Source organism: Drosophila ananassae, chromosome 3R (assembly GCF_017639315.1).
Source record: "Drosophila ananassae strain 14024-0371.13 chromosome 3R, ASM1763931v2, whole genome shotgun sequence".
NCBI classification, from domain to species: domain Eukaryota; kingdom Metazoa; phylum Arthropoda; class Insecta; order Diptera; family Drosophilidae; genus Drosophila; species Drosophila ananassae.
Genome location: NC_057930.1, coordinates 9,274,299 through 9,284,327, shown reverse-complemented (window position 1 = coordinate 9,284,327; position 10,029 = coordinate 9,274,299). Strand labels below are relative to the sequence as shown.

At 41.6% G+C, this 10,029-nt stretch overlaps 3 protein-coding genes across 3 annotated transcripts; 1 reads left to right on the top strand and 2 right to left on the bottom strand.

The window, feature by feature from the left end:
- Window positions 1-1,697: 1,697 nt before the first annotated feature.
- LOC6504356 (N-alpha-acetyltransferase 20) lies at window positions 1,698-2,747 on the top strand. Its single transcript, XM_001964966.4, has one exon. The coding sequence runs from the start codon at window positions 1,782-1,784 to the stop codon at window positions 2,277-2,279; it is 498 nt and encodes a 165-aa protein (XP_001965002.1). The 5' UTR covers window positions 1,698-1,781; the 3' UTR covers window positions 2,280-2,747.
- A 128-nt stretch (window positions 2,748-2,875) lies between these two features.
- LOC6505752 (N-alpha-acetyltransferase 20) lies at window positions 2,876-3,722 on the bottom strand. The gene has a single exon (XM_001964965.4). It carries the CDS (start codon window positions 3,565-3,567, stop codon window positions 2,950-2,952), a length of 618 nt encoding a protein of 205 aa, XP_001965001.1. The 5' UTR covers window positions 3,568-3,722; the 3' UTR covers window positions 2,876-2,949.
- An 81-nt stretch (window positions 3,723-3,803) lies between these two features.
- LOC6505750 (transmembrane protease serine 9) lies at window positions 3,804-9,088 on the bottom strand. Its single transcript, XM_001964964.4, has 5 exons — window positions 8,256-9,088; window positions 4,647-5,760; window positions 4,457-4,592; window positions 4,110-4,406; window positions 3,804-4,041 (listed from the first exon to the last, which is right to left on the bottom strand). The coding sequence occupies exons 1-5, from the start codon at window positions 8,452-8,454 to the stop codon at window positions 3,886-3,888; spliced, it is 1,902 nt and encodes a 633-aa protein (XP_001965000.3). The 5' UTR covers window positions 8,455-9,088; the 3' UTR covers window positions 3,804-3,885.
- Window positions 9,089-10,029: the final 941 nt, after the last annotated feature.

Sequence of the window (10,029 nt, the reverse complement as noted above, 5' to 3'; positions counted from 1 at the left end):
ACATTTCGAAATTGATTCTCCTTCTTATTCGGTAAAAGTATATATACACAATATATGCATATATATATATTCTATTCGACCATCGGTCATGTCTGTGTCTATATCCGTGGACCAGTGGTGGTCGTAACACCAATGTGTTTGTACTTTCTAGCATGTGTAAAGTGCGTTTGCTTGGAAAATTCTATTCTATGAATTTTGAGTTTATTTAAAAGAAATCTAAATATTGAGCAAGCCCCCAGGCTTCCTCTCTAGCGATCGTCAGAACAATCCGAGTGTACTTTACATTCACGTCCGACCTTTGTCGGGTTAATGCGCAATGTGCCATAAATATTTGGCACTCGTACGATACGGTTCGAGCTCAATAATTTTGATGGTTGTGCATTTCAGTGCTATCAATCAATATAATGACTAGACTGCTCCACAAGAACAAATTTTAGAAAATCATGATTTTCTTTGTTTTATTATTTGTATTTATTTTTACAGCTGTACCATTTTGTTTCAATGTTCTAGAAATAAATGTGACAACTCATGGACCAAGATCAATGACAAAATTTTATTACCCATTAAGTGTGTATGAAAATATAGATTTTTATTCTTTATGGTTTTGTTTATTTATTAAAAGCAAAGTTTATGATTGAACTATTTTTAAGTAACGTTTAAAGAATTTTAGTTTTAATACATCTATTTCAATGCAATTCCTAAAATTTTATTTTCTCAGCCTTATTATATTAATTGCATTTCTGTCTCAGACTTTTGATAAATTGATTGAGTGTGAAAAAATGAAATATGCTTCCATGAGATGTTGCATGCACCCTAAAATAATATATGTATGCACCTCCTCAGATGTGAAAATGTTGAACCAAATATCACGCACAGAATTCTGACACGGCGTGAATGATTCCATTTAGTTGTTCTGGCCGCGCCTTCTGGCCAGATGATAAATCATGATAAATCACATATGCTTGAAAAATAAATAATAGGAAAATACTGCTAAGCAAACACAGAGGGTATATCTGTAAAAACTGTGTATATTCCATCCGAAACAGCGCATAATTCTAAACCGGAGGGGAGATCTATGGCAAGTGAAAATGAGCGGTGCCTGGGGGAATTAGCAAATCATCCATCTTCGGGCGGGAAAAGTCTGACAAAATGCCATATTTTGTACTCGTAATTTACATGAAAATAATTTTCTCTATTTTCTGTTCCTTAATTTTTCCGACTGGGCTGGACCACCTGTCGTCGCCGAAAAGGAGCTTATAGCTTCATGGGATGATGATTTTAATTATAAATAGATTTCTGGCTCCTTACCCATATAATTGATATACAAATGATTACATATATATGTGTACCCTGTACACATATATATATAGATAAAGACAAATATCGGTTTGTACTTTTATTTATTTTTGTTCAAAATGCGCCATTAAATTGTATAAATAGAACTTTGAAAAGCGCACAGGGCGCTGAGTCAACGATTGCCTCGAACATTAACCTCATTAGAATGGCGAATAATGATTTTTGATTCTTGTGTTGAGCATATGATGCTTATTTTATACAGAAGCAATATATATTCCATTAAAAACAATGATATTCGAACAAACAACGAAATGGCTATAACCGACAATGAGATCTTGAAGTATTTTCTATCGGATCTTTAGGATACGACTCAAAAAAAAATTTACCAAGAGAAAAGTGTCATAAAAGCATAATATTTTGGGCATTAAACAATAAAATATTATTTGGTAGATTGGTTTTTTTAAATTCAAATAATTATAAAAAAAATGACAAGTCTTAGGGAAATGCGCTTCGATGATCTCTTTAAAATTAACTCTCTAGCATTCGACTCCCTAACCGAAATGTACAGCTTGACTTTCTTTGTAAAGCATCTTCTGGAGTTCCCAGAACTAAGTCAGATAGCCATCGCCCCCGGTCCGGAGGGTAGACGAATGGGCTATATCTTTGGGGTCTACCACTTGACAAAAAATAATGAGATCTATGGCCACGTTGCGGCCCTGACTGTCTCCCCGGAGTACAGACGTATTGGAGTGGCCACAACATTGATGGACTTCTTTGACAGGATCTTGGACTTCAAAGGAGCAAACTACGTCGATCTTTATATGAGAGTCAGTAATAAGGCTGCCTACGATCTGTATTGTTCCCTGGGATATGCCCTTCGTCGCACTGTGCAGGACTATTATCCGGACCAGCCCAACCCGGAAGATGCCTACGAAATGAGAAAGTACTTCCCCCGGCCTCTGGAGGTTCAAGCTGTTGGATAATAAAATTCAGCTAGTTCTTTTTCGGATTGTACAGCTAATTAAAGAAAATCAATTGAGGTGGATTTTTAAACGACAGCCGAATTTCCGTTGACGCACAAGGGAAAACTATAGCGGATGGATACATTTAAAAAAATCAGTGCAGATACTCTCGAACAAACGCATTTATGTTCGTCGTATCGTTGCCAAACAAAATTCAATTGCAAATTGCCGTTTCGAGATGGTCAAGGCTTTTGTTGTTGGCCTTTCTATTAGCAACATTTTTTAAAGCAAACAAATTGGAATACATATTCCTATTATATATATATATGTATATCTATAAAAGTGTAGTCTGGTCTGAAACACGCGCAATGATTTTCAAAATTTGCCATTTGCCATTTTGCGCAACTCGAAACGGCGAAAATCTAAAAATTCTGGTTCAATGTTGTCATATAAACAAATCTTGTTTCCATATGCTTTCTGACACATGTATTTTCTAGTTTTTTGTTTTACTTTTGAGCGATTTGTTTCAAACTTTTAGTTTGATTTTCTCCGTTCGAGTGCAATGAACTTTTAATGGGATTTTCTTCTGTGGCGTTTTTGCAGAATAAATTAATATCTTCTGGGCTTAACGTACGTTTATTGGTATCTAGATCAGTTAATAAAAAACAAACAGAGGCTTATCAACTTGTGTCTAATTCTCCCTAAAAATGTCGCCAAAAAACAGATCTCTTAGTCCGATTAAATACATCATGACCAGGTAGAGTAACATGTTGCCAAAGCTATAGAGTTTGTTTATAGTAATTCCTTCGAGGGACTTGCGCTCCACGTCCCGGGAAAGCGGCAGCCTCATGTCATACCCATGATCATCGGCATAGAACTGGGGCAGCCAGCGGTACTTGACGTAGCCCAGGGACTCGTACAATCGGATGGCATGCTCATTCTTCGCCCGCACGAAGAGATCCATGAACCAGTCGTTGCTGTGGTTCATCTTGGCCCGCAGATTCTCCAAGAGGAGGGTGGCCAGACCCAGTCGGCGATAATCGTGCGCTACAGCCAACGAGGAAATGTGGCCATGACTGGAGCCCAGATCCTTTTCGTCGGCAATTGTCCCTTCGGCGTCGACGATGCGGCAGCCCAGGATGAAGCCCATGAGCTGATCATCCGGAGCCACTACCGAAAGGACCAGTTCAGGGTGCTCGATTATTTTCGGGAACACAAATTGCAGGGAATAAACCTCCACCAGCGGATCAAAGGCGATGCGATTGAACTTGAACAGGTCGTCCAGGAGGAATTCACGAATGGTGGTCATTATATACGATTGATTTGAGAAAGAGTTCGAGAAGTTGTTCTTGAGAAGTCAAAGGTCGGGCCAACTTTGATCAATACAGTCTTAGCTTCCAATTTGTACAAAAATCAGAATTTTAAAAAGACAGTATAAATTGATCATCTATTTTTAACCTATAAGTGTAGCCCCCCAAACTATAATCAAACTTTAAAAGATATGTTGCTTCAAAATGAATTGCATACTTCCAGGTGCTTTTGAAATTCGATAAAGGTTTTGTCATTTTATTACATTGTTCGCTCTTATATTGCTGCATATCACGTCTTAGACTAATCGAAAACCTATTTATTTGATATTCTTGTAGATCCAGGGCAGCAGCGATGTGACACGAGTATAGACGCCAGGATATTGACCCTTGCCGCAGCCAATGCCCCAGGACACAATGCCCACCTGGGTGTAGCGGCCACCGTCGTTGATTATCATGGGACCTCCAGAGTCGCCCTGTAATAATATGATTCATTAGGAATTTGGAAATTTCACTCGAAGCTTTTCCAATTTAGAAAACTTACACTGCACGAGTCCTTGGCCGCTTGCCCGGCGCAGATCATCGACTCGATTATACCGCCGGGCGCAGCTCTGCCGTATTTCCTGGCACACTCCGCATTCGCCCAGATGGGTATGTCCACCTTTTGCAGGATCGACGGCTGGGGTCCGTTCTCCCTCAGACTGCCCCAACCCGCAACCGTAGCCACCTGTCCGCTGTAGGATCGCGACTGCTGCGACGGCGAGGTTGGCAGGCAAATCGGCTGTATTTCGCGGGTGAAAGGCACTGGCTCACTCAGAGTGAGTATGGCAATATCGTTGTGCTGCAAAAGGGTATTGTTATTAAACTATCTAATTTTAAGATACAACTTACCAAAGTGCTAAATTCGAATCCTTTGTGGCGCACCAGTCGCTTGATCCTTCGGGAAACGTGCTGCACTTCAAAGTCCGTCCGAATATTGTAGTCGCCAAGGTGGGCCGTCAAAGCTGCCACATCCCAGGAGGTCATGCTGCAAGGTAGAAAATCATAAAAACTGGGAGACTAAACTCTATCGATGCCTTACCGTGCCACACAATGAGCGGCGGTGAGGATGTGACTATTGGTTATGAGACTGCCGCCACAGAACTGCTTTCCAGACTTGAAGAGCACCGCGATCCAGGGGAACTCGTGCGGACTGGCGTTGATGCCACCCACGATCCTCTCCTGGTCCGGAGAGACAGGATTCTTGTTACCGCACTGCAGCGGCAGGCCTTCAGCGCTGGTGCCACTTGAAGGGCGTCGTGTGGTGGTCGTGGTTGTGGGTGCGGCGGCTGTGGGGTAACTAGGATATGTGGGACGCCTAGTGGTTGTGGGTCGGGGGGTAGGCGGTCGAGGTGTGGTGCGTTTTGTACTTGGCACTGCTCCGGTGGTGGGATGCGTGGGGTAATGGTGGTTGGGGGGATGGGTGGGCAGTGGTGGTGGCCAGCCACCCGTTGTGGGCGGGTGCGTGGGCAGCGGAGGCGGCCACTGGGCCACGCCTCCCGCAAAGGTGCCAAATGGCCATTGATACGGATATATGGGCGTGGAAGGCTGGGCTGCCACTGATGGCTGGACCTCCTCCTGCCCCTGGTCCTGATCTGTTTCCTGTCCTGGTTCTTCAGGCTGGTTATCCGTCTCAACCAGAGTGTTTACATCCTGGAAATCGGGTGTGTCCTCGACGCTGTTTGGGTTATCGATAGGATCCTCTGGTTGGGGAGCCTCCTCGTTCGGTGGCTCCTCCTCCGGCCCGTCCACACTCACAGCCCCCTCATCTTCAGCAATCGAAGGCTTCTCCGTGGTCGTGGTGGTTGTTGGACTTGCTCCCGGTAGTGGAAACACTCCAAAGGTATTGGCATCTATGTCCGTACAGCAAATACCGTTGTTGATCCTTCCCAGTTGGTCGAAAAAGTTGCACAGATTTCCATTCAGACCCAGTCCGGAGTTGTGGGGCCACTGGCGTAAGGTGATGAACGTCAATTGACGGGCCACCCGGTAATATTGGCGGCAGGAGTCAATGCGGACACACACTCCGGGTTGACCCCGGGCCGTGAGGCATCTGGATCCCTCCCAGCCACCCGTTAGGCCACCTTGCAGCAAGAGAAGATTGGGATCGAAGAGGTACTGCCGAGCTTTGCGATTCAAAGTTGATGAGGAGGAAGCTGTTAAGAAATTTAGATATTTAGGAATATACAAAATTATTTACTTAATAAGTTTAAATGATTTAAGATAAGTTATTATTTGTTTAAGAAAAAGTAACATCCAAAGGGTAACTTCAATTCGAAACTTAAAAAACTGTCGCATTGGAGTTTAAACACCTCGGAGGGCACTTGAGATCAGAGTTCGTTGACCTCTCGAAAGATTTGAGCTACATACGCAATTGTCTAGCCAAAAATTGTGGTACCTTAGAAACCCATTTTTTAGCCAATCTGTTGCGGTATTGACAAAGCACCTAAATAACCCACCAAAAAAAAAAGATATATGGAGAAAGACCAAATCAATATTTACTCAACATACGTTCACGTTTTCAGTTGAGGGTCCACGCTTCTCAGCCAGCCGAGAGTGATTACTCAATATTTTGACATTTTTGGTTTTTGTTATTTCTGTTAGCCAGAATATTGACAATAAACTTAAGCTCTTTCCATACTGAATGACAATTGCTGTGCCATTTTACAGGCCGGGCCAGGCCGAGCCAGAGATGCTTGCCCCCCAAGGCGGCAACTTTCTACTGTCAATTGTCATATATTTGTCAGCTTCTTTAAATTGGTCTAGGCCTTTGTTTGGGCCGTCGACTCTGTATTCTGGTTGTTGTTGCTATTTAGCATAAATTTGCCATATTTTTAATTTATTACGCATGCTTCTATGGGACTTGGCCCAAATATATACAGACCGATGCATTAAATTTGCCTAAATAAAGCGATTTAGCAATTTATCTTCGACTTCTGTTCTTAACGAGCTGTTCGCTTTGTAGCGATTAATTTAAACGAGCTTCTGAACAGCATAAGCCCTTAATGCCCCACTGATGAGGTGTAAACTTTATTGATACTAAATCGAGCATAAAGTTGGTTGGAGGGGAAGTCTCATTTTGCACGTGGTTGCTGGCTTTCTGACACAACTCGTAATGAAGAATACGTTCAAGGTGTGCTACGAATTTTTAATGAACTTGCATATTTTGTTTTTGTCAAGTGCTTCTCCCGCCTACCCTCCAATTGATCTTACAAATCCTACACCCTACACAAAATGGTTAGTTCACTTGTGACTCAACCAACTGGGAATGTTAACCGATATTCATGAGTGCGTATGTCCTAAAGAAAGCTCCAAGAAATATTACTCACTGGCCCCAAAAAATGTATTTCATTTAATGGCTTATTCGACTCTCCATTATTTTGAATTTGATTCTTTTTAAATTGTTATGACAGGCAGTCAGGCAAAAAGCAATGCAAATAATTTTCCTTGATGAATTGCTGCTCCTGTTTCTCGGAATTTGGATTAAGCTTTAACGTCATAATAATATTATCTTTAGCTTCTCTGGTTAAACACTTGATGCTTAAGTTACTGAAAACGTTTAACAACAAGCAGGGGCAAGTTACAAGTTCAAGGTCTCCCCGACAGTTACAGGTAGGTGGTTACTGCAACTTAAACCTGAATTTCAGCGCAGGATACCTCCTCAGTGGAGTCGATCTGGAGGTCTACTTTATGGCAGCTCTTAAATTTTATGTGACCAAGAGCCATATAAACGAAGTATATCTTGATTGTTGCGCGTTCATCGTTGAGCAAAGTGGCCAAAATGCAAATAAAAATTAATTTTTAATGAATATTTCCTCCTCAATCGCTGCGAAGGTGTCAGCTTATTGTCTTATATAGGCTATATGTTTATTGACCAATCCCAAAAGCATGCCAAATTAATAGGCTTATGTCGTCGCCCCAGAAAAGACACACAACACCATCCCAAATCACGCCCCTACATCAAAAGTGCTGTCTAATTGTCTAATTGTTGGCGATAAATAAGAGAGAATAGATTGCCGGATGGGAACATTGACAGGCGACAAGCTCTGAAGTTGATCCGAAAGTTCACGCCTACATGCGATCTCTTGTTTGCACTAGAAAGCTAGAAACAAGGGCCAATGTAACTCACTGCTAAACAGAATAACCTAACCCACTCGATGGGTTGATTTCGCATTTTCCCTCCATATGTGCGATTTATAGATTTCTGAAGGTCAAACAAGTAACGCCTGGTGCGTGCCCAGCTTAAATTCTTCCGCTTAATCAGAAAATTCTTATTTCGAAGTCGTTGAACTTTAAGTTATATTAGTGACGTATTTTTAACATTAAACTTTTATGATAAATTGGAGAAATGGATAAAGAACTCTGTCACCATGAAGTTGAATTTTAAATATTATATTTTATAATTTTGTTTATTAAATTTAGAATAAAGAAGTATATTATTTTATCTGAATATTTCTTTAAAGTTTAATTTTATCCAAGTTGTATGTTATAAGCCTACTTTTAACTTAAAAAACAAAAATTTATCGACAAAAAGTTTGTGTCTTAAGTCTTTTGATTGCAACTCAAAACAAGTAAACTTAGTGACTTTGTGAATTCTTTCTGGATATCGAATCCTTTTGAAGTATTGATTAAAAAAAGTCAATATACTCACCATCAGCTCCCAGAATAATGGTATCCTCTGCTGTGGCATTAACCAATACCAATCCTGCCTCAGGCGCCGCTTTTATTTCACCACTTTGCCACTCAGAAGCTCCTGCCCCTCCCGAATCAGATGGAAGATCTACTCCGGTAATTATTTTAAAATGCAGCAAATGCACACAAAGTAATAAAACTCGCAAAAATGCAAACATTTTGGTTGTTGTTGTTGGTACTGCGGTTATCTTTTCCAATTTGTTTTCGTTTTGAACTGGACAACCATATATAAACTGCCTACCATACAATGTACGAAAACCGATCCGCCACCGAATCGCGACTCGATATATATCTCTTCGAATGCCAGGCACGTTGCCCCGATGGCATTCACCTGACCACGACTGCGTCAAAGTTCTCGGTCTTGGACTTGCTCCTACTCTCGTTTCTTTGGATTCCCGATTCTCGTACGTTAGACAGACAGGACCGTCTGATGGGCTGTGAGGTCCGATCGCTTCTGAGACGACAGCCGGCTCTGGAGTTTGGTTAACAGCTTCGCTGCCCAGAAAGCAGAAGAAAAAGTAACAGCGACGCCGACCGAAATGTTGACGCGGGCAGAATATCTGACGCCGCCGAAATGTTTTTTTTTATCAATTTTTGTTTGGATTTTGCCGCTAACCAACTTTTGGCCAAGTTATTGGATTGCCTTCTAATGCACGCACAACGACAAATGCTAGGATGATGACAACCGGAGCCGGCACATATAAACTTGTTCCTGGTTAGTAACGCCTCCGTTTCGATTGCCCACCATCGGGCAGCCCGAGTCCGCAACTCCGATCCAGAACACGCATCAGGCCAGACTGAAGCGGAGCGGGTTACTCCCAGGTGCCGGCTGGAAGTTGTGCGACTGCATACTGCATACTCGTAATAAAAGAAAAAATCCAGCTGCGGTCGCATCTTCTGGATGAATAGCCATTAATATGCACTTTGATAAAAAGTTATAATTTAGATAATTATCAATTTTCATTTTTGGAAGAAAAACTGTGCCAGTATGTAGTTTTTTATTAAATGGGAATAGGATTAAGATTTAAATAGTAAGTTTCCTATCTCACCATGTCAAATGAACCATTCTCTTTGTCTCCCCTTTTTTTCACTGCATACCTAGATTAAATTTCCATTTAAATTCCGTGGTGCACATTGCATTTGGTACTTCATTCTCCACTTGGCCTCTCGAAGTAGACTCGTTTTAATTCGTTTTCATTGCCCAGCACCAGCATGAGTCGCAGAACTTACTAAATAATATGCAAAATTTACGACGTTGGGCGATCATTGAACTGGAGGCAAGGAGTCTGAGTCAGGACCCAATTAAAATCTGCCATAATCGCATTATCAACGCCGAGATTAGGCGGCACCTTGGGTGTTAGAATTATCGAATATTGAATCAATTGTTTCCCAAGAATTCGCATATTGATTGATGGAAAGTTAAGTGTCACTGCCATGGTGGGCCCTGGATATTGGCGGGATAATTGTATTTCAATATTTTGCCAACTAATTGTCAGTAATTGGGTGCTCTGGGGCAGTACTCTTACCACATTGATTGATCGAGAAGTGGGTGTGTTGAATATTGTGTGCTTTGAAAATCTTTTATTGGGATTGGTTTTGGAACGAGCCTGAAGTTGGCCGTCATCGAGTTCAAGAGTCAGTTGAGAGTTCTATCCAGGTAACTCTGCCCACTTGATGTCCAATGAACCATTGAAATTGCTATTTATAGTAAAATTAGCTAAGCTTTCTTTTCA

What these genes read in the sequence shown, in the direction of transcription:
- LOC6505750 (XM_001964964.4), bottom strand. Translation starts at nt 8,454, where the DNA reads ATGTTTGCATTTTTGCGAGTTTTATTACTTTGTGTGCATTTGCTGCAT. An exon ending in GCCGCTCATTGTGTGGCACG is followed by an intron (nt 4,593 to 4,646) that starts GTAAGGCATCGA and finishes TCTACCTTGCAG; the next exon opens with CATGACCTCCTGGGATGTGG. An exon ending in CGGCCAAGGACTCGTGCAGT is followed by an intron (nt 4,042 to 4,109) that starts GTAAGTTTTCTA and finishes ATATTATTACAG; the next exon opens with GGCGACTCTGGAGGTCCCAT.
- LOC6505752 (XM_001964965.4), bottom strand. Translation starts at nt 3,567, where the DNA reads ATGACCACCATTCGTGAATTCCTCCTGGACGACCTGTTCAAGTTCAAT.
- LOC6504356 (XM_001964966.4), top strand. Translation starts at nt 1,782, where the DNA reads ATGACAAGTCTTAGGGAAATGCGCTTCGATGATCTCTTTAAAATTAAC.